General features: G+C 39.8%; 2 protein-coding genes, 2 long non-coding RNA genes and 1 pseudogene across 9 annotated transcripts in view; 1 reads left to right on the top strand and 4 right to left on the bottom strand.

Moving 5' to 3' along the window:
• Positions 1-6,405, bottom strand: part of LOC113461341 — an 81,603-nt gene extending 75,198 nt beyond the window's left edge. For 2 of the 6 annotated variants that reach the window (XM_039117595.1, XM_039117597.1), the window contains exons 1-3: positions 6,055-6,405; positions 5,232-5,360; positions 3,712-5,129 (exon numbers count right to left, since the gene is read on the bottom strand). The gene's annotated coding sequence lies outside the window, so the exon portion shown is untranslated. Of the gene's footprint in view, positions 1-470; positions 3,496-3,711; positions 5,130-5,231; positions 5,361-6,054 lie in introns of those variants that run through there. The other 4 variants (XM_039117598.1, XR_005507667.1, XR_005507668.1 and 1 more) reach the window with 4 other exon arrangements.
• A 3,407-nt stretch (positions 6,406-9,812) lies between these two features.
• On the top strand, positions 9,813-9,910 carry LOC120105271 (annotated as a pseudogene).
• Positions 9,911-20,182: 10,272 nt separating this feature from the next.
• On the bottom strand, positions 20,183-21,330 carry LOC120105269. Its single transcript, XR_005507666.1, has 3 exons — positions 21,160-21,330; positions 20,645-21,066; positions 20,183-20,500 (listed from the first exon to the last, which is right to left on the bottom strand). It is a non-coding gene; the product is annotated as an uncharacterized LOC120105269 (long non-coding RNA).
• A 290-nt stretch (positions 21,331-21,620) lies between these two features.
• Positions 21,621-22,009, bottom strand: LOC113463289. Its single transcript, XR_003387282.2, has 2 exons — positions 21,915-22,009; positions 21,621-21,828 (listed from the first exon to the last, which is right to left on the bottom strand). It is a non-coding gene; the product is annotated as an uncharacterized LOC113463289 (long non-coding RNA).
• Positions 22,010-22,184: 175 nt separating this feature from the next.
• LOC113463288 lies at positions 22,185-22,673 on the bottom strand. Its single transcript, XM_026807946.1, has 2 exons — positions 22,320-22,673; positions 22,185-22,202 (listed from the first exon to the last, which is right to left on the bottom strand). The coding sequence occupies exons 1-2, from the start codon at positions 22,671-22,673 to the stop codon at positions 22,185-22,187; spliced, it is 372 nt and encodes a 123-aa protein (XP_026663747.1).
• Positions 22,674-23,090: the final 417 nt, after the last annotated feature.

Here is a 23,090-nt window from a genome sequence, read left to right as displayed (position 1 = left end):
TACAGGGGATAGAGTGAAAATATTAAAATTTCAAGAAAAAGTTATACAAGAAAAGTAGCACAGATATACTAATCTGAGATGAACATTAACATTAAGCTATCCATAAGGAGTTTCATGTGCCAAGTGAAAAATTATCACATAAGCTATTCAGGGAACCTAATTAGACACCGAGAGTAATCTAATAAGGGTAGGGGGCACTGCACATAATTTTACATTTGCTAGGGCATTTTGTTTGAAGTAATTCATCTTCCCCAAACTTGAAGAAAGTTTCGAGGCAAAAAAGAAAACAAGAAATAGCTAATCTAAGACTGATGTCGTCTACCCAATTAATTTTCCAAGAGACAAAATAAAATCAATATCTTTCACTCAAAAAAATGGAACTTTTCTAATCTATAATCAATAAAAAAATATGCCTTTAACCATGGTCACAAGATACAGCAACACATAGATTCAAATAGACACCCATAGAATCCTTAATTCCGGACAAAAATATAAGGGGAAAAAAATCGCCAGTCCTCTCAAATAAACAGAGCCAGAACTACAGAATCGAAAGGTCAAAATCCAAAACAACCACCAAAACCATCCTGAGAAAAATCTGTGACCCATCGAAGACCAACAATCAAATTCTGATATCCAAAACCAAGCTCAAGAGCCATCCAAAAACCAACATATACCATGCCCGTGAAGAGAACAAGTTTTGAAATCACACATCAAAAGAAAGAAACTTATAAAAATCCAAAAAAATAGCGAGCCAACAGCAAACCTACCTAACAATATCCTGACCACGGGGTGAGAATTTACAGCTATGGGGAGCGATCTTGCTGTCTCCACCATATTTGGAACACGGGCTCAGGGAAAACTATACTCACCTTTCTCTCCCTCTCTGTTTGTCCGTCTCTCTCTCTCTCTCTATGTATCTCTCGCTGTGGCTTGGCCAACCTGATGTGATTCCAGCTCCTAAAACCCTTGCTTCTGGAAAGGTTAGCTGTCCTTCTTATGTGGGGAGGGTTGCGTTGGGTATGGCTTAGATACAAAGTACTCATTTTAGATCTCCCAAGGATGAGCTTTATCCTCTCCACAATCCACAATCTTTATGGTTCTTACCTTTTTACTGCTTGGGCTTGTTGGGAATTGGCTACCTGTCTTATTACTGTGGCTGCTCGCACTTCTTGTTGGGAATTTTCTGGATTGTTGAAAATTTCTTACAATATATTTTTTTGTTTTTCCTTGATCTTTGAAATATTTTATGGATGAAATAACAAAAATGATCCAGTCATTTATTACATATATTTATGAATTTTATGATTTATCCATTAATCAAACCTTTGTGAATTATAACTTAACGAAGCTATGTGCTTCTTTTTTTTTTTTAATGGTATCACTTATTGCTTGATTTTGCTTCTCACAAGCTTATTTTCTCATAAATAAATATATAAATATTTTAAAATTTTTATATTGTTTATTTGATATTTTAAATTTTTGTTTACATGAATTCATCCTGAATTTTGGGTAATTCTTTGCAATTTTTTAAAATTTTGAGTCAAGGTGATTGGGGTTTGGGTTGGGGATCGAATCATAAATTGTCATTCATAGTTGAAACCGGAAGAAAAGTTGTAGAAAGGATCTCAAAAAAAAAAAAAGATAGAAGTCCTGGAATCTTAAGAAGCTTTAAATTTTTCAAAGAGAGGAAGTCATCCAAATTATGATGATCCGGGAAAATATTAGCATCTTGGACTCACAATCTCTAGATTCAACACCCCTAAGAGCAGTTTGTATAGCAGAAAAAGATCTAGAAAAACCTAAGCGAGAGTAGTAATCTGCTGGATTATTTGTTTAAGTTGTGTTTGGATGTTGATTAGCTAACCATAAAAAGTTATTTGTTCCCTTATCCAGCCATTGTTTAAAAGTTATTGTTGGTTGAAAAGGTCTAGGTTAAATGGATAAGGACCAATTTTTGGATATATGAAGCTTGGTTTTCTATTTGTTGAAAAGTCTATAGGCCTCACTTAATCGAAGCAAATCAGTATGAAGTCTAGGCTCTAGTATGAGATCTCAAGCTCTAAAGTACAGATCCAAGATCTCATACATGACCAATTTTTGGATATATGAACAATTTTTTTTTAAAATTTTTGGAAGACTATTAAAAAATTATCAGCTCCCCTTTCCCAAGACTGTCTTCACAAGCCTTTTAAATGTGGAGAACAATTCTTCCAACTCAATTTTAGATTTTACATGCACAAGATCAGAAATGAGCGCAAGTTGCAGCTTGTACTTTTGTTCAGTTCAAGATAGTCAAACAAATCTCTTTGGCAAACATCTTTTGGTCAGTCAATTTTTCCTTCAGTTATGAACGATAGCTGCAAAAGATGATGGTGAACATAAAGCAATGTGTGAAGAGATGGTTTTCACGATAAATCTTGCCTTTGTAATGCCATCACTAGATCATTGGGGAGTCAGATCCAGTGGTAACACAGAACTCAAGCCTTCCTAAAATCAAGCAAAATATTTCAATGGTTTGATTTTTTTTTTTCTTTACCTTTTTGTGTTGGTTGACAAGATAATTAGGCAGTGCAATGTTTAGTATTTTTGATTGTACGGAATTACAGCCTTAAAGAAACCCATGCTATTAGTATGCATTGCCAGACTAAATACTTTCTATCTTTGGTGCGGACACCGGTGCCAGGTCACCCGTCACTCGGGTTTATGGTCGCTGCAGAAGGATGGTCCAGCCAGTTTGATTTTATTCTAGGAGTGATTTTATGTTATTTGGGCTTATTAGGATATTTTCTTATTTGACAGTCTTTGGAACTTATTTTGGTATTTCGTTATTTTGAGGGTCTTTTGTGAGACTAGTTTCTTTTAAGTTTTTTTTTTGCATTTTTGGATCTATAAATATGTTGGACCGTACATCGTTTAGGGTTATGCTATGAATGAAATAAAAATTCATTCTCTTTCTTCAAGCTCTGGCATGTAAAACCCTGAGCGGAGCTAGGTGCGAAGCCGAGTTCCTTCTCCTCCTCCCTCCTCTCTCCTTCTTCCCTATTTCTCCTCTCCCTTTTCTCTCTTCCTTTCTCTCCCTACTGTCCTGCATCAACTTTGGTATCAGAGCATGGCTACGCAGAAAGAGAAAATCTTGGGTTGCTGTGGGTCGTGGGCTTAGGCTTCATGCGGGAGGAAAAACTTTGGGGTGTCTTCTCCAGAAGGTTCACTATTCCCTCTTCCGCTTCCCTGCTCCCCGTTTCTTCTTCCGAAACCGAACTTCCAAGCCCTGTTCTCGTGAGCGTCTCCTCCTTCCAGCGGCGTACAAGAAGAGAAAGAGAATCCCTGAGACATGGCGACCCCGAGGAAAGCAAAGGGAAACCCCTCCTCCATCGTCATCCTTGTTCGGATATGAGAAGAGGAGCACCGCTGCCCCTCCCTGACACCCCATCGTCCTCAACACTGCCTCTGCCCCTTCATCCTCGTCGAAACCCTTGACCCTGTCGCCAGCCAACGCTGCACTCCACACGCCCGTCACGGAAGCCGGCGTAACCGCCCGCAACAACCCGCAGAGAAGAAGCACAATAACGGGTTAGTGGAGCGAGTTGCGCCCGTCAACCTGAATCCACTTGGTTTGAAAAAAAAAGAGAAAAAAAGAAAAAAAAGAAAAAAAGAGGAAAAAAAGAGAAAGAAAAGAAAAAAAAGAGAAAAAAAAAGAAAAAAAAGGATTACCTGTTCGTCTTCTTCGTCCGCATGCCGTGCCGCCGTCGCCCTCGCCGCATCGCCACCCTCGCTGCTCCGCCACGCCATCTCCTGCCGCCACCGAGGATGATCAAAATCTGGCTACACTTGGATCCCGCGCGAGGAGCTACAACAGATTGACCTGGACTTGTTGGAGTACTACCGGGGCTACACCGAGCCACTTTTATCAAGGTCGACTTCTTCCTACCTGGGGGGAGTTGGTGCGGACACCAGTGCCAGGTCACCCATCACTCGAGTTTACGATCGCCGCAGAAGGGTGGTCCAACCAGTTTAATTTTATTATGGGAGTGATTTTATGTTATTTGGGTTTATTAGGGTATTTTGTTGTTTGACAGCCTTTAGGGCTTATTTTGGTATTTTATTATTTTGAGGATCTTTTGTGAGGCTTCATAGCTTTAGGGTTTTTGGGCATTTTTGGGTCTATAAATATGTTAGAAGGTATATCGTTTAGGATTATGCTATGAAGGAAATAAAAATTGATTCTCTTTCTTCAAGCTCTGGCGTGTGAAACTCTGAGTGGAGCTAGATGCGAAGCCTAGTTCTTCAACCCTCTTTCTCCCTCCTCTCTTCTTCTTCCCTATTTCTCCTCTCTCCCTTTTCTCTCTTCCTTTCTCTTCCTGCTGTCCTGCATCAATCTTTTCATATGCTCTAAGAAAATGTAAAGAATGCACTATGCTTATGACATAATTATCGTCCATTATTGCCGCTACTTAAATAATCAAGGGGGTTAATGAAAGAAAGAAATCTATCATTTACATGAAGATGCCAAAGTTAACTGACAAATGCAGAAATACATTACACAGTAACCCAAAATTGGAAGTAAGTAGTTCAATTATTTGGCAAATTCAACAAGCCAATACGTACAAATCTTAATGTGTTCTTGCATGCAACAAGGCAACATTCTTTTTTAGTTGAACATCAGGAAATTAGAAGTACAAGCAGAAAAGGGAAGGTCATTGAACTGGCATCTATAACAAGCTCGAAATGAGACATTAATAAAGCATGCTTTCTAAGTTCCATAGAACAGCATGTACTCATCAAGCGCTAGTTCCAAGATAGTAATTATACAAGCATAATGCCCCATGCCCTAAGTTTATGATATTCAAAACCTAAATGTACGAGTTCTGTTTTAAATTAAAACTAGAAGGAATTTAATAAAACATTCGGCAGAACAGTAAGAATCCAACCGCAAACTACAACCAAAGAAAGCAAGTAGAATATTTACAACAACATAGAAGCTCAAGTAACTTCATTTATTTTCCATTTTGGCATATAGGGAAGGAGGGGATGAAAGGCACATGAGAATAATAGTCTTACCAGAACTCTGCCATTTCACTTGATGGAATCTGCTTTGATAAGGATTCTTAAAATATCCGCAAGGGTTCTCTCTGCCATGAAGAATCCACAGCCACAGCGTAAGAAATTTTTCCAAAGGAATTTATCACCTCAGAATAAGTAGAAATAAGGAAGTGAATGTGCAAGTCTGTAACCTCTTCAGGAGGATCATACTTCTGGCCGGCCAAGGAATAGACTTTCTTCTGAGCCCTCACTTTGACAGCCGTTGTTTTGATTGTTTTGGCAACAGTTCTCGCAGAAGTTGATGACGATTTTTCTTTCACCTTCGTTCCAGAATCAAAACTTACATAAATCAAACAGAGGAAATACATGCAAAGAGGAAGAATTAAGTAAATGAGCACCCAAATTGGATTTAAGGGATTGCAAGAAATTTTAATTATTTCACTGTTGATTTAAAAAGCCAGAAGTTAAAATTATGGGGGACCAACAGAAAAGAAAATTATTGCATTCCAGAACCTCCATCAAGATGAACTCTAACATGAACATAATCCAAGAAGGCCCAATTTATTTTAGACTAAATCAAGAAGAAATAGAAGAGAATAAATATGCATTAATTTTTAAAGAAAAATAAACGTCAAATTTTGGGATCTGAAATCGAAACAAGACAGCATAGAGAACAAGTATTCCATCACCACAAATCACTAGAGAACACTACAAGCAAGCAATTTCCTGCCAAATTCTCAACCGGATAATCCAGGAAACAGAGGAACACACCACAAAATCAAAATCTACCCTCCAAAGACCACAAATCAAGCAAAAATGGAAAATCTAAGCGACAATTATAGTAAAATTTGATCAAACAGCATGAATCCACGTGTGCACCTCCAGCAAATCCAACTAAAAGTTTATCCTAAAGCCGTCCGACAACAAATCCACATACCGCTACCGATAGATCACAGTAATTCTCAGACAAGATCGAAACTTTCCCAAGACAACACAAGAGCATTCGAGGAATACCCCCTGTTTGGAGGCGACAGTCACAGCTTTCTGCTTGGAGATCGAGACCGCCTTCCCCGATCCATCCACCTTCTTCGCCCTCTCCGACGAGACCACCGCCTTCCCCTTCCCCCCGCCGCCGCTCCCCTTGACCGCCGCGGACGAAAACAATTATATCAGTTCTTATCCATTTTACTACCCGAGGTCGGGGGTGGAGGGCCAAACCGAAGACCCCATTTGGGCCACTCCCAAGGCCCTCAGTATCCCATGGCCGCGGCTCGCTCGACATGCCAAACATGGGGAGGTCCTGGCCAACAGGCAGGGAGGTCCCCAACCCTGACTCCAACTCCTGACAGGGTGGGCTGTATTGGAAAGGCCCTGCTGGTACCTCGGGGGGCTAACCAGGGTATGCTTGTCCTGGACCAGCAAGTCCAGCTTAGTCAGACCCCCGACCCCAAGGCTGACTGGGCCAGTGGGCCCACCACAACCTAGGCCTGTGGGCCCCCCATGTCCTGGCCCTATGGCCCCCTACAGGCTAGGCCTAAGGGGCCTGGGCTCGCGGCCAGCCCCAGGGCCCAGCACCACCAGGGCCTGCAGATGGGCCCGCGGGCCCTACGCGTCCAAGAGCCTCGCGCCTCAATCACGGGGGCGCGGCCCCAGCACCAAGCGCGCCCTCGGCGCGGGGCGCAGACCCAGCACCGGCACGGTACGCGCCGTCGACGCGAGGCGCGCCGTCAACATGAGGCTCTCTCCCTTCGGGCCTCGTACGCAGTGTTAGAGCAAGCGCCGTTCCCTTTATATAAAATAAATAAATAAATAAAGTTATATTTTGACCTCTCAACTTTCTCAACGTCTCACATGCACCCTTATATTTTAACAAGTCTCAATTGGTTGCTTAAAATTACTTCTGTTGCAATAGATCCTGTCAGCTATCCCTGATATTAAGATATTACAGCATATGACCAACACACGATGACTTCAAATTAATTTAGAACTAAAATACCCCGATATTTTAGGGTTAAGAGTCGTTCATGGGACTCCACTAAATCCATTCTTCTCCTTTGTCTCCTCTCCGCCACTACTCTGAATCAAGTTCAATATCTAGATGTGATGAGATGGGAAGAGATATATGGAACTAGAACAAATCCATCGTGACCTCGTGGCCCCATCCCCCCCATATCCATCTTCAGCCCCCCAATCTCTCTCTAAGGGCTCGATCCATTGACTGGCCCAATGACCTCCTCGCACGAATCTTAGAGCAAAGAAAGAAAAACATTATTTATGCCTCATGTGTCTTGGAAGAAGTAGACTTTTTTCAGGAGTTTGTCTTCTTCCCAAACTTCATCGGGCACGAGGAGTCTGGTGCTTCGTCGGAGATGAGGTATGACCACTAAACCCATTTCCCCCTTCTTCACAGTTCTAAGGCCACCATTATCGGCCATTTTTGAATCGACTGATGGCTAGAACTCCTTGAAAATAGGGTCTCCCCTGTTTTTATGGCTCTTCAGATATCCTACTAAAATTTTAGTGCCTTCTTTGTTGGTTACCCTAAAGAAACTAAAGGATATTACTTCTACTTTGCTGAAGAACAAAAGTTGTTCGTAAGTAATAAAGCTATTTTCTTAGAGAAAGAATTTCTTAGTGAAGGAACTAAAAGCTCTAATGTTGAGCTTAGGAAAGTTCAACATGTAGAAGATCCGACACCATCCACTGAACCAATTGAGTTGGATTTGATTAGATCAGATCCAGAACCCATCTTAGATGCACCATTAAGGCGATCAGATAGAGTACCACGTCAGCCGGACAGATACTACGGTTTCTTGGTCCGGGATGGGGATCCTGTCGAACTTGATGAAAACGATGAGGATCCGATCACCTACATGGATGCGATGCAGAGGTATGACTCTGATGCATGGCTTGGAGCCATGCAATCCGAAATGGAATCCATGAAGGTCAATGATGTATGGACATTAGTTGACCCACCCGAAAGGATTAAACCCAACGTTGGGGACACGTAGTCATTCTTTGTTTTGATCGGTGGTGATGTGACGTTGGAAAGATCGAGCACGCGGACGAGGTTCCCTAGAAGAAATAAAAGGCTGCCCGAACAAACTCCCCCTCTCTTTATCTGTGGGCTCGCCAGCTGACCCAAACATTTGATGGGGACTCCTTTTACACGAAATAAAAAAAAATAATTTCTCGAGTAACTATAAAAAATTATATTCTGCATCACATAGCGGTGCACCAATATAAATAATTAATAAATAAAATCTATAGAAACAAACGATTGTGATTGAAGTGCTGCACGTGGTGTACGATATAATTTCTTAATAACTATTGCTCCATTTTTTTCTCTTATACATACATACATATAGAGAGAGAGAATGCTATTGGTCCAGTGTGCATCATTCACCACCCATGCATCAGTGCAAATGTTTCTTTTACCAGCCTTGCCAATCTCAGATTTTGATGTAAAGAATTAAAGACCTATTTTTTATTAAAAGTATAATAGAAATTATATATAATATTTAAAAAAAAAGTAGGTGGCTAATCAAACATAAGTATTTTATAAATCTGTTGTGTTTTATGGCAAACTAATATGCTAAAAATACTTTATTTTTAATTAATTAGGGCAAAAAAAAATATAATGAACTAGACTCTCAAGATGGCCTAATTGACCAAGAAACACAACCATATTCCAAGTGGAAGCTACTTATATCAGTTCGATTACCTCTTATGAAGAGCTCAAGTTGCAAACACTAAGACCTAATTAACCAATATTAAGTCAATAGGTCTTCCACTGTAGTAGAGCTGCTAAGGTCTTTCTAATGTTGATTTGTCTCGGCTGGATACAGTGGTCAAGTTGCATTGGGGGGCTGGACCTCTCTATAGACATGAGATGTTGTAGGATAAAGGTGGGGTTGGGCACCAATAACTGTTAGGTGAGGACCCAATGACGACTTTATTCCTACGGTTATACGGTGGGTCTGACTTAACTAAGAAATAGGACCAATAACTGTTAGGTGAGGTCTTCATGGCTTAGAGACCAAGTTGCACTGCAACATGCTTGAGAAGCATTGTACAAGAGTGGTACACTCATCCATCTATGTGTCACCAATAACTGTTAGGTGAGGTGCCATGTAGATTGATGAGACCGCAGTACCTACTAGAAACCCTAGTCGCGTAGGATTTCCGTTTTCTTACCAGGGGATTGTAAGAAATTCGAGAAAATAGTGGGAGGTACATTTGTTCTAAAAGTTCTTAGAACAGATTAAGGATCAAGTACAAAAGTCTAACTAGAATCTTTACTCTCTGCAGATCATAATGTCAGCCTCAAACCCTTTGACCCGTATTCTTGAAACCAACCGATTGACTAGTACCAATTACAGAGACTAGCTTGGAAATCTCAAAATTGTTCTGAATTGCGAGAAAATAGGCTATGTGCTCGACAATGACATCCCCACATTACTAGCACGTCCGACTACTGATCAGCGTGTGATGCATGAAAAGTGGACAGACGATGACATTAGGGTCAAGTGCATGAAGGTTAATTCCTTGCTAGTAAGAAGGCACTTCTTCATAAAATTTTAATAGTCTTGGGTTTATTCACTCTATCCCCTGTATCCCATAATTGTGCAGTCTCTGCGAGAGAATCTAAATAGTCCCATGCCTCATCGGGTTGCTTTTCCAAAAATAGACCATTGCACATAGTCTCTATAAATTGTTTTAACTGTGGAGACAACCCTTCGTAAAAGAAACTAATGGTTCTCCATGTTTCAAACCCATGATGAGGACAAGAGAGAAGCAAATCTTTAAATCTCTCCCAGCATTCATAAAATGTTTCATGGTCTTTTTGTTGGAAATTGCTAATGTGCCTTTTCAAAAAGTTAGTCCTTTGTGCGGAAAAGAATTTTTTCAGGAATTCTCTTTGCATATCATGCCATGTTCCTAGCGATCTAGGTCTCAAGGAGTTCAGCCATGTTTTGGCTTTATCCTTTAAGGAAAAAGGGAACAAGGTCAATTTAAGGACATCTTCCGATACATTTGGCACTCTAAATGTGATGCTAATTTTCTCAAAATCCTTAAGGTGAAGATAAGGGTTCTCGGATTCCATTCCATGATACTTTGGCAGCAATTGAATTACTCCTGGTTTGATTTCAAAGTGTCCTACGTTTTCAGGAATAATCATGCATGAAGGTTGACTAGTCCTAGTGGGGTGTAAGTATTGTCGAAGTGTCATAACTGGGGGTCTACCTTCATCACCATGGTGACTTCCTACATCATCAGGAAAATTTGCCATCTCACAAGGTGTGAGATACTGCGAAGGAATTTCAAGGATGTGTCCTAAGGGATGATCTAAAGTTGTACGACTAAATCGACTGGTGTCGTCCCTATTCCAACCTAGCATACAAAATTTAATTAAAATTTTATATATATATATATATATATTTAATAAATATAAATATAAGTACCAACTAAAGATACCCTAAAACGACATCCTAAAAAAAAATCTATTCACAATCACACATGCAACTAAACATTACACCTCAATTTCTAATGTTTTTCTTAAATTTCTAGACAGCTCCTAACTGGTTTGAAGAGGGCACCTAAGCCTCCAATCCGGTCTAATGAACCGAGTTGACCAGGTAAGCTCCCAGGTAAGTGGAGGGGTCACGATGCGTTCGCAAAGGTCCCACTTAAAACCCACTTGCCTCGAACAGATGAACTGTCTCCCTTATAGGGACAAAGCTTGCCTAGACATCAACTAAGCCACAGAGCGAAATTGGTGCAACTTTCGGTGGTATTCGTCCTATTGAGCTCGAATGTCCTTAGGGGCCAACGTCTAGTTGATTTTAATTAAGCTTAGGATATTTATGCAATGGGGTAATTTTTGGGCTAAGAACAAGTGATGAAATCCCGACCTTATCTTTTTAAATGGGTTCAGCCCTTAGAATATTTTATGCTGATGCCTTATACTATATGCAACAATAAAGAGTTTTTTTTTTAATGTTTTATGATATGTCATTAAATTTCATTGAATAGGTGATCAAGCAAATTATTTATTTATTTTTTTAAAAAAAATTTATGAGTTGAAGTTTGAAATTTGAATTCTGAAATTTGAAATTTGAAATTTTAGATTTTTTCTCTTTTTTTTTAATTTTTGAATAATCATCCTTGATCTTTTCTTAAAGTTTTTTTTTCTTAAATTTTCAATTAGCAACAAGGGTTAATTTGATATAATAACAATAAAATTCTGATTCTAAAATAATTAAATGCAGAAAATTCAAAACAGAAAGCAGCAAAGTTTCGTATTAATATAATGGTCTTAAAGAATTTTCAATCAGATTTCAAATTTGAGTTCAATCAGACGGTTAATTACTTTGATATCAGAGTTTGATGCGGAAGAGGCGTACGGCTGGATGAGGCTGTGGCTCGTAAGGTGAACGGGATGAGTGGACGAGGAGTGCGTTCGTGAGGAGCATCCTAGCCAGCTGCGAGATACCCAGACGCGGACGCTGAGGATTGTGAGACGCGCTGGATGGGGAAGGAAATCGTGAGAGCTGGACGTGGAAGCTTGGATGCGGACGGATGAGACTTGGGAGGAGCGGACGGACGTATGGGATCGCACGAGATTGTCGACGAAGAAGCCTGCCGCGGGATCTTTGGCATGCATTGCGAGAGGGTCGTGGACGGCTGGGAAAGGGAATGCTCAATCTGGGAAGTCCTTGATTTGGAATCAGAAAGCTGACTGCAGATGGCTGGATTGGGGGCTTGGACAGCTGAAGATGAAGCGTGGGATAGCCAGCCAATACTCGGGATAATTCCCCAATTACACGTGATCTTTCTTTATTTTGATCCCCAATGTGCTCAAGAAGCTGTGGCATGTAGGCTTGTGTAGCTCCGGTGCAAGTGTGCTTGACCAGGTTCAATTACGCTCCTAACATCATCAGGCTTGGAGCCATGCCTTATCCCAAACTATACAAAATGCGTATTTAAACTCTAATTTACGATAACCTGTGCCAACAAAAATATAATATTAAATCAGCCATATTATCATTGTCTTGTTAGCAATAATACTAATTTAAGTGGTATGTAGATCGCACTTTTGTGCTCTCATCAGTACCCTTGTTCTCTAACAAGCACCTGCACTCTCACGTCAGTGTTCCTACACTGTGGACTCGAGTCTCGTCCATCCATAAGAAAAGCGTGTGCACTGATCGGATCGATCACCGTCCTCGTGATGATCCATTGATCATGAGCATTTAGAAATTAATCACCAATGATACATGGCTCAAATTCTCAACTCTTGAGAATATGTATCATCATCTTATTAATTTCTTGGACGATTCATAGACACATAAACAATATGAATGAAAAGATGCCCATTTATTATTCAATAATAATAAAGTCAAGTACAAATTTATGTCCCAGAGAAAATAATGTGTCTGCCAGATTGGCTTCTAGGGCATACATCTAACAACTACATGCTGCTAGGTGTCACTGGTGGATGGTGGGACTCACAGGGATTATCTCGATGATCGATAAACCCTAATGAGTAGAGTTGGAATCGTTCCAATCCATTGAAAGGAGTTTTCAATGATATTGTGATAGAGATCATAATATATCTCACTACCAGTCAGAATAGAACCTATGGGGTCACACACATTAGAAGTATTGACCGATCCGATGGTTGGATCGTGATTAGGAATCACAAGTAATCAATTCGATTGATAATCAGTTGAAGAAGGAATAATGGAATTAATTAATTGGACTTAAACACAAAACCTACTTCGAGTAGGATTCCTAGAGTCCTAATTGGATTGGGACTGGGAATCCTAGTTGGAGTAGGACTGGGATTCCTACTTGGAGTAGGATTCCTACAATCCTAATGAGATTAGGAGTTTGGAATTAAAATTGGATTCCTACTTGGAATAGGATTCCTAGAGTCCTAATCGGATTAGGACTTCGGATTCAAATTAGAGTCCTAATTGGATTAGGACCAAAATTAAATAAGTCCTAATTGGATTAGGATTTCTTAAGTCCTAATTAATTATTAATCTAATGAATCAACAAGACTCGTAATTGGATTAGGATTGAAGGGGTCAATTGAGTCATGGTTCATTAAGTTCTAATTGGATTAGGACTTACCTAGATTAAACCCAAATTGGTTCACCCTTGGTCCAAGCCTAATTAGATTAGGACCTAACCATAAGTGACCTTCCTAATCCTCCTTAAAGGAGGATTAGGTTAACCATGAAGGAGGGGCACATGCCCCCCCTCCTTTTCCTTGCTTGGTGCGGCAAAGAAGAGGGGTCGGCGCCACTTGGAATTGATTCCTTTGCAGCTACGGAATCAGCTAGTTGAGAATGCGCCAGTCGTCTGCTGTGGTAAAAAAAAAATAAACACTATGTATCTTTGTAAAATCTAGGTGTTTCATAACTACTATGATTGCTGCAGAATTTGCTCCAACTTTTTTTGTGAGGAAAAGAGGACTGGAACGTCTTAAGTTTTATTTATTGGAGAAAAGAACATAAGAGTTACAATCAAGTCATTAGCCTCCTTATTGGTAGGTAAAGGTAAGCAGCAGTGGGAACGTGCATGCTCCAAAGTTCATGTAGGCTGAAGACTACGTCCAATAGTGCTACGAAAATGCAAATCCATGTTAAGACAAGACCGGGAAGAGCCTCCATTCTTTAGGTTTTGATGCTCCTAGGTTTTGATGCCAATACCCCAACAGAGACGTATGAGTAGTCACAAGCAGTATATTAGTGAGATTGTGGCAACTGCCAGGCTCAGTTTACATATACTTTTTCATAAGTTGTTAATGTCACTCATTTCGATTTTTCTGTTTTGAAACATATCTTGCTCATTTGAAAAGTCGGAGCTGAGTGTAAACTGCTGTAGGTAGAAGCCAACATACATGTATGCTGTTTGACAATACATAGCCTCCTTGAAGTGCTTATTTATAAACAACAACAAAAAAAAAAATCAGCATCAGAAGTCCCCAAGACTCTCAAGTTGCTTCTTTTGTAGCTGTTTGAGCATAAACATGGATATCAGAAATTTCTGTGGCCTAATATTGACCCATAATTTGCTCTGAAACCATTAGGATAATTGAAAATGCTAACTGGAGACCTCATGATTGTCAATTTAATAAACCTTTGCATCCCTCTTCTACACTTTGGGTTTTCTTTTTTCCTTTGGTTCTCTAGCCCATGATATAACATAATGCACATGAAACCGGCTCACATTGTTCCTACAATTTTAGACAATCATGGGCTTCTAAGACCAATCTATTGAAAAGAAGAAATTGTGAATAGAGGAAGAACAGATATCATAGTATCTTTCATGTTTTAAAAGATCATATTTTTTGCAGTACTATCTGTAAACTTGACTTATACTATGGTGAATTGGTCCTAACTTCCTCTAGTTTTAGATAAACCGCTTAAAGAATTAGAAGGCCTGCGATGTGTGATTTGATCAAAATTTGCATTTTACAGATTCGGACGTAGAAACTATCATCCCAATCAGATTGAATGGGATGCCCCGACTCTGACATGTATTTTGGAAAAAGTAACATGAAACTCAGAATTATGGGTATATTCAATACTTCCAAATGAAAGGGGAATTGATCCATGTATCTGATCGTGATGTCAAGTTCGTTAGCTATTTTTGGAAGACACTGTGGGCGAAGCTTGGCACCCGTCTTTCTTTTCCAGCGCCTATCATCCCCAAACCGATGGGCAAACTGAGGTGGTCACAGCCTTGGAAACCTTCTTCGATGCTTAGTTCGAGATCATATTAAATCTTGGGATTTAATCTTGCTACATGCTGAGTTTGTCTACAACAGCAGCATCAACCGGACTACGGGTTTCCTGTCTTCCTTGATTTCAGAAATCTTCTTGGTGTAATGAACTCGTACGGCTACTGGAGCTCGCCTGCTTTGAGCCCGAGAAGGGTCAGTTGTGTCCTCTTTGAACGGTTTCAACAGGGACACGTGGAACACCGGATGCACTTTCGGCTTGGAAGGTAGCGACAATCGGTATGCTGTCTCTCCAAGTCGATGTGTGATGATGAAGGGACCTTCATACCTCCTCACAAGTGCTTTGTGGTAGCCCGACTTCAATCTCATGTGATGGTAAAGCTTCACCAGTACTCGATCACCAACCTGAAATTTGCTGCTCGCCGCTTTATGTCAGCCCACTTCTTCATCCGTTTGGTCGCCTTCCACAAGGAGACCTGAACCACATCTGTATCCTCCTTCAGATCCCTCACGAACCTGTAGGCGGTCGGACTACGTCCCATGTAGTCCGCTGCAATACTTCCCGGAGTGCCTGGTTGCAGCCCTGTAATCACCTCGAATGGTGATTTACCTGTCGACTCCGATAGCTGTAAGTTGTAGCTGAATTGGGCTTGGTCCAAAAGTCGCACCCAATCCCGCTGGTTGCCACTTACATAGTGCTGGGAAGCGCTAACAAAGTTCCGAGGGACAATCACCTTAAACTTTGGGTACTCATAGTGCAAATGCAAAAATGTATTAGGCCGAACCTATGAGGAACTAGGCTCATTTAATTGCCCAATTCTCTGGCTGTGATTCCTACTCCTCCAAGCCGTGGCCAATTAAAACCTTCATGGAACCAGTCAATTAAAACCTTGCGGAGTTTACCTGACCATAGTCATACTTTAGGATAGGCCTAGGCCGATTCTCTGAATTTAAAGGTGATGATCATGGATTCTAATTAGGTCGTATTACAAGCACATGCACGTCAATCGATCAATTGGTCTTTAACTCTTGAATTGGTTCCAAACCTCCTTGATTCGATCCTTGATCAACTCTTGATCCAATCGCCATCAACCGCTTAGATCGCCGTTCATCTCATGCCTTGTCTTCAACTTGATCGTTGACGTACATCACATCATAGAAATACAACCAGATGTAAAATAAAAATAATAATAAATTACATCCCCTTTTAGGAGGCACGCAGGCCTCTCAAAATATCAAATAAGATGCATGCAAGCATCTGAAAAATTACATAACCCTACTTATAAATGGTATATCATTGCTTGATTTTTTGCCCTAATAACATTTGCGCTGAAATAAGTGAGGCCTAGTAGTAATGTCTAGCGTATGAGATGGAAACGCCGCTCTATATGCTTGGACTTCTGATGAGACCTTGGCTCCTTAGCAAGGGCTATGGTGCCATTATTATCGCAGTAGAGTGTTATGGCATCTGATGACATTACATCCATTCCGCAATGAATTTCTTGAACCAGAAGCCTTTCTTAGCAGCTTCGGAGGCGGCGATGTATTCAGCTTCTAATTACATAAGTTCTAGTATTTCGATAATATTTACAGCTTAAATGTGGTCAAAAGCTGCTGGGTGAAGTATAATAATTATTTTCACTGGAACTATGTACAATAATGGGGCTATTTTTTGGGATTTCATTCATGTGAAACATGATAGAACTGATGGTAAATAAGGCAATAGTTGCTTTGTGGTTTGTCATATTTTTACAGGAATAATAATTATTTACAGGTACAAGAAGGAAACTTCAGTTTCAATCAGTCAGATTCCTGACACAATTATAGTGACACAGTTTCATAAATGTAGATGTTAATGATGTCATTTTCTGTCATTGCTTTTCCAGAAATGGCATACATTGTCTGCCCAACACTCTGGTTTATTTATTAATTCCTGGTGAGGTCGGGCTTTGGGAGGAAGAGGGAGAGGAGGGAGGAGTAGGCCGGGAGAGGGAGAGAGCGAGGGCGAAGGGGGAGAAAGGAGTGGAGGAGGTCGCTGACGATGCGGGCGGCGAGGGTCGGGGGGAGAAGGGAGAGGTAGGAGAAAGGATTAGGATTAGGGTTCGGGTTGGAGTGGAGGAGGTTGGGGATTTGGAGGTAGTCCCGGGATTCGACGGCGGACCGGATGGAGCGCTGGAGCGGGGTTTCGTTGGTGGTGGTGGTGGAGGCGGAGGAGAAGCAGCGGCGTTGCAGATAGCGAAGCAAGCAGAAGGGCCGCACCGCCGACGGGGCCATTAGGTACGCATTTCTTCCTTGTACTCCGCCTCAGGCCTCGGGGGCGTGGTTTTGGTACCTTGGCAAGATTGCAATATACCGGGGACTCAGCCAAAAATCAACCAATTGCACATTTTCATATCCCGAGGCCACGGCCTCATAGACTAACTCCTGTGCACAGACTAACTGAAGTGATATGCGCTAAATGGTTGATCATATTTTAATTAGCTTGGTCCTTTTTTCTCTTTTAAGTGTAGATTTTTCTCTTCCTAGAAAGATAAGGTGGATCCAGTAGAAAGCGAGTAGGCAAAATAGAATAGTAAGGATGAATATAGTTGCAGAACAAAGAACTTGAAGATTATCAAAAAAGAAGGATTGTTCAAGAAGCATGGCTAGGAATTCCATTCATGTGGTCAACCATTAAGGAAAGCTAAACACCATTGCCTATGAATGCTCTGCAAACGCTAATCAAAATCAATTGTCTGATGCTAAATGGAATGCAAGCTTAACAATATGTAGACCTGATAATTTACCAAGTATTATTTTGGAGGGAGAAGATGCGTGATCAATTATGGAAAGTGTTACTTCTAGAGGATACGTCGCATCAATAATTGATCAAAGTATAATTTGTTTCTTGGAAATAAATGCTTGGTTCAACCATTTTATAATGTTCATTAATATTGGATTTTCTTAATGTGCAAAAGGGACACAATTCAAGAGCCAGATTTTATTGCAAACTTGGCTGGTTGGCAATTGTTTAGTCAAGAAGGCTCCAGCACTTTTGGCTATAAAAAATCAAGGTTTTTTTTTTTATAATGTCAAGCTTTTTGCTGTGATACTGTCCAATGCTAGGACATTATGGAAAAAAGAAGTTATCATCTTTTTTAAAGGAAACTTTAGGGACCCATTAAATCTTGCATCACCTGAATATGAATGCCAGTATTGTGGAGCTTTATTTTGGTATGAACAAGGTATCCATAAATCACGTAATACAACTAGACAAGCATTTACTTTATGTTGCCAAGAAGGAAGAGTAGGCTTTCCGTTGTAATAACAGACTCTTAACTTTTTTGGATAGTTTGTTTGATTTTAATGGAGGGAGAAGAGCTTAAAAATTTTAGGAAGAAATAAAAGGAGTGGCCCAAATGAGTTCCAAGCCGGGCCGAACTAATTCAGTCCCTGATGCTTTGAGTAGGAAGGCACAACTGGCTGCAGTCTCTTCCTTTTCCAGACCAGCAAGTAACCTAATGGAGAGGGTCAAGACCGAGATGGAGAAGGATCAATGGGCCACTTCCATAGGTGAACTCATCAAAGACGGCAAGGCATGCCGTTTCTGGACCGAAGGAGCGCTGATTTTGACACGAGGGCGATTTGTCTATGTGCCTTCAGGTAGAGGGCTGAGGCGCGAGGTGTTGCGAGAACACCATGATTCTATGTGGGCCGGACATCAGGGGGTGCATCGGACCCAAGCTCTCATAGATATCGTAATTAAAGAAAATCAAGTTTGTTTGATTTTAATGGAGGGAGAAGAGCTTAAAAATTTTAGGAAGAAATAAAAGGAGTTTACAACACAATGTTTGCATTCACATCGATAGGTGCTAAAATCGATAATGAGATCAATAATAAGTTAGGTCCATATGTATTTTGTATTAACGGATAGGATCATCATAGGATGGATTTGCTGCTACCAGCTAATGGATAGAAGCCTAGATTCACTTAGTCGTATATATATGATATAAAAAATGAGGTTAGCAATGGTTGATCCAAAAGGTTTGATTTTGATGATATAAAATATTTGAGTAGAAAGATTACTGATAGTATTTTTTTGGAGTATTTAAGATTGCATATAGAAAGCAAAGATAATCCCAAAATGATTCAAATATATATAGAAGAATGCAACCTAAAATGCTTAAGATGGAAAGGATGTAATAAGATTTTATGAACTATATAAAATGAGTTGACCCCAAGTCATAAGGAGTCAACCTCTAAACGCCCATAGGCTTAGATGGAAGATGTTATTTTTGAAGGAATTCAAGAGTCGACCCTAGAGGTATACAAGTCGATTGCAGTACAATGGAGCAGACTAGCAGACTTTCACGAGTCGATCTCTGAACCAATCGAGTCAAACCTAGAACAATTTTAGGCGAAAGACGAAAAGGAGTAAAAATTAGCCTCTCTATGAGTCGACCCAAATAGATTACGACTCAACCCTTACCGAGCATGAGTCGACCCCAAAATAAGCCAAGTTGATCCCATATTGGCATTAGACAAAAGACAAAAAGTAATAAAACATAGCCCTTTTGTGAGTTGACCCAAGCAGATCACAACTCGACCCCTGCCAACCATAAGTCAACCCCAAGACAAGTTGAATCAACCCTAGAATGGCTACAAGCAAAAGATAGAATGCAATAAAAATGAGCACTTTTTTGAGTCAACATGAGAAAAAAAAAATTCAACTTCAGAAGATCACGAGTCAACCCTTGAAGATGTCGAGATGACCCCTCTGCATCTGACAACAGTAATGGCTAGTTCTCTAGCAAACTCAGAATAGCTCTATTCACTCCCAACGCTATTTTTTCCCATCCAATGGGTATAAACAATCTTCTAACTACTTTTCACACTACAAGAAAATACATATTCGACGACTAAGATTCTAGTCGCCGAATAGCCATATTTGGTCGCCGAAACCTTTTCGCGCTAGCATACCCTTCGTCGCCGAACCCTAGTCACTGAAAGATTTTGGCGACCAATATTGTGTGGTCACCTAAGGTACACCAATAATGACCAACGTTTGGTTGCCGAAGAAAATTATTAGCGACCAAATCTGTTGTCGCTAATTTCAACGCCTACCAAATAGTTGGTCGTGGAAGGTTTGTCTTTCGCTATCAAAATAATGGTCACTAAATATCTATCTTCCCCCACCAATAGTTTGGTCGCAGAATGTATTAGAATGCATTGGCAACAAATATTTTTTTGTGGCAGAAAGTATTAACCTATATTTAATTAACAATTCAAATTATAAGCTTAATATTTATTTTTGGGCTCGTTCCAAATTCTGAACAACCAACACAGCCTATCCAATATCCATATTGTACAATACATTTGCTCATCCAAATAGAAATATACACAATGTTGGAGAATCCATAATCATTCATTATAAATATCATCATCTATAAGTCTAAAGTCAAGCATACCTATTAACCATACATCAAAATATTTCATCCATACCATATGTTAAGGTAATAATCATCACCAAACACATCAAAATGTAAATTAAAAATTCCAAAATATCTGATCTTGCTATTCATCCAAACAGCCATCATGTAGACAAAAATATTCTTATACCAAAAACTGGATTCTGCTTGTAGACAACTCCACCATGATCATCTGAACAAAAGCTATCCATGTACTAGAAACTAGATTTCACATGCTCATAACTCCACCATGTATCTGAGAAAGTAAAAAAGAATACACAATCAATAACCACATGTGAAAAATAATAAACTAAAATTCAAGTATAAGTTCACAATGACATTTCGCTTAATTTGGTCCAAATTTCTAAATAACCTACGTAATATAAATGAGAATACATACCAACGAGTATTTGTACCATCAGTTGAATACATGGCCCCATCATGATGGATAGATGACTTGTGCGTTTGAGTCTTTCCCTTTAAGAACTCTGTCACTAAACTTGTAAGATGTGCAATTTGCTTCTATTCTTCCTCTCGCTTTTTCTTTTCCTCCTCACGCTCTCTCCTCCCCTGCTCCAATTGCCTCCGCAGCTCCTCACGCTCCATCTTCATCTCCTCCATCTTAGCTTTAAGTTTCTGCAACTCCCCAACGTGGTCTTGTGACACACGACTAGGTGTGGAAGAAGATGAAGAGGGCTTCGGCCCATCCCCAAATCCAAGAATGTATCTTTTCCTTTTTTCAAGTGCTTGCCTAGACATCTCCTCTGATGTTAATTGCACACCGGATTGGGAAGATTCTTCTCGCAAGCTCAACATCTTTGACTATCAATGCAAAGGTAAAAACAAAATTAAATGTATATAACCTTGCAAAAGCAGAAACTGATTTAAATGATTATTGAGATTTTAGATACCTACATGTTTCACGGCGCAAATAGGATCAATCCACTCTTTGTTCTTCTTGGTATGAGTTTTCTTATAGAATTCTGGAAATTCAAGATTTTCATAACCATTAAACTCTGGCTGCAAAGTGTAATTTAGATTAGCATATAGCCACTACATAATAAAAAAACTAGAATAACTGTCAGATCTACTTGCATAAAAGGATTCCAAAAATATACTTGTAGCAAACTAGAATAAAAAATCTACTGGAAGATTATAGGGGTGAACAATATTACCTGTATAGTCATTGTTGCAACAAATGACCGAGATCCTGAACAATGATTGTACTCAAGCTTTTTTCTATTCTTTTTGCCAGCTTTTGATCTCACCTTCAAAAAAATATAAATTAGAAATCTAAAGAAAACATTATGATCAAATATTTTACTTATAAACTCTGAAGCACTAAATATGTAAGTTGCCTTGTGTTCTTTGCTTTTCCACACATCGTCAATTAAGTGGCGCCAATCCTCTTGAGTCACATGTTCGTATGGATGACTATAAGGGTCCACATGTAAGACGTTCTTGATGCTTGTAATGCAATTTCATATTGTGCCTCCCATTTTTGTGAATATTGTAGCATTTTCTGTGAACAGCTTGCTGAGCTACTAGATTGCCATGATAATCATCCGAGATTTTGAACTTGTCCTAAAAATATAAGTAAAATCATTATGTAGTATGATCAATGCAACTATTACAAGTACTTAAAAAAATATTGTGCAATAAATAATTACAAGGACAGATTGTATGATAGCAGATTGAGTAGCCTCGTCTACATGCCGCCACGTCGGTATGCCCTTAATTGGACACATTCTCCTAATATACACCTCCAACAGATTGGTTACCTTTGGGGCATTAATACCACATAAAGCATTCCACTCATCAAGTACTGGAACAGAGAGCTTTTCTCCGCCATTTTGGGCAATGAGTTTATCAATTCCTTTCCCAACTGTCTTACCCCGCACGCGCTTTGATGATGAACCTGCTAAAAATACTTAAATACTTTAGGCCATAAGACAAACCTGCTAGTGATAGACAAAGAGAACGCAAAAAAAAATACAAAACCACTGAAATGCCATCATTTTACCAAGAGTATCTTAGCAATAACAAGATTCAGAAAGATGAGTTTTCTCACTCACGCTGTTGGCAATAATAGGTGGACTTGAAAGCTCGTGGGTTTGCTGGGTAGAAAAGGTGGGGAGCAGAGTAGGTTGGGCAGCCATCACGGGCACAAGTTCAGCATCTCTAGAAGAATTCAGTCCTTCATTATCAGATGGCAGATACTCTTCATCATCATCGCCATTGCTAATCTTGTTCAGTCCTTTATTACCATTCTGATTTGAACCAAACAATGCCTTGGACATGCCCGGTATGCCAAGAGCCTCTAATCTCATTGAGTTCATTTCAATCCTTTTTTGCCTTTGCCTTTCGTATCCCGTCAGCTTCTGGGACAAGCACTGAGGCTTCACAAATTTTTTACCTACTTTGTGCATCTTTCACAATAAAAACCAAACAAATACATTACATTCAGCCATAAAAAAATATGGAGTAAAAAGTACATCACACTCTCCATAAAAAATAGAAGCATGTAAGATAAAAATGGATGATTTTCATTAACATAAAAAACAGAAGCATGTAAGATAAAAATGTTCAACTTTGCTATAGATAGATCATTAGAGAAATATATCATGGCTCAAAATCTAGATATGTATCACTGTCACTATCAATGTCTTCTTCTTCATCGCTAGGCTCCTCCATTACTTCATCGACACTCCCTCCGGCTTGATCTAGCCCACGGCACTGCAAAATGACCTCCTCTTGAATAATTTCAGCATCAATATCATATCTGCGCAAATCCATTGTGGTTGGCTCTTCAATGGAAATTGGTTCAACGTCATTAGTTTCATCTT

This window comes from Phoenix dactylifera, unplaced genomic scaffold (assembly GCF_009389715.1).
Source record: "Phoenix dactylifera cultivar Barhee BC4 unplaced genomic scaffold, palm_55x_up_171113_PBpolish2nd_filt_p 000245F, whole genome shotgun sequence".
Lineage (NCBI taxonomy): Eukaryota > Viridiplantae > Streptophyta > Magnoliopsida > Arecales > Arecaceae > Phoenix > Phoenix dactylifera.
This window is presented reverse-complemented; position numbering and strand designations above follow the sequence as displayed.

Bases quoted from the DNA above. Each gene is read 5' to 3' on its own strand.
- LOC113463288 (XM_026807946.1), bottom strand. From the start codon at position 22,673: ATGCACAAAGTAGGTAAAAAATTTGTGAAGCCTCAGTGCTTGTCCCAG.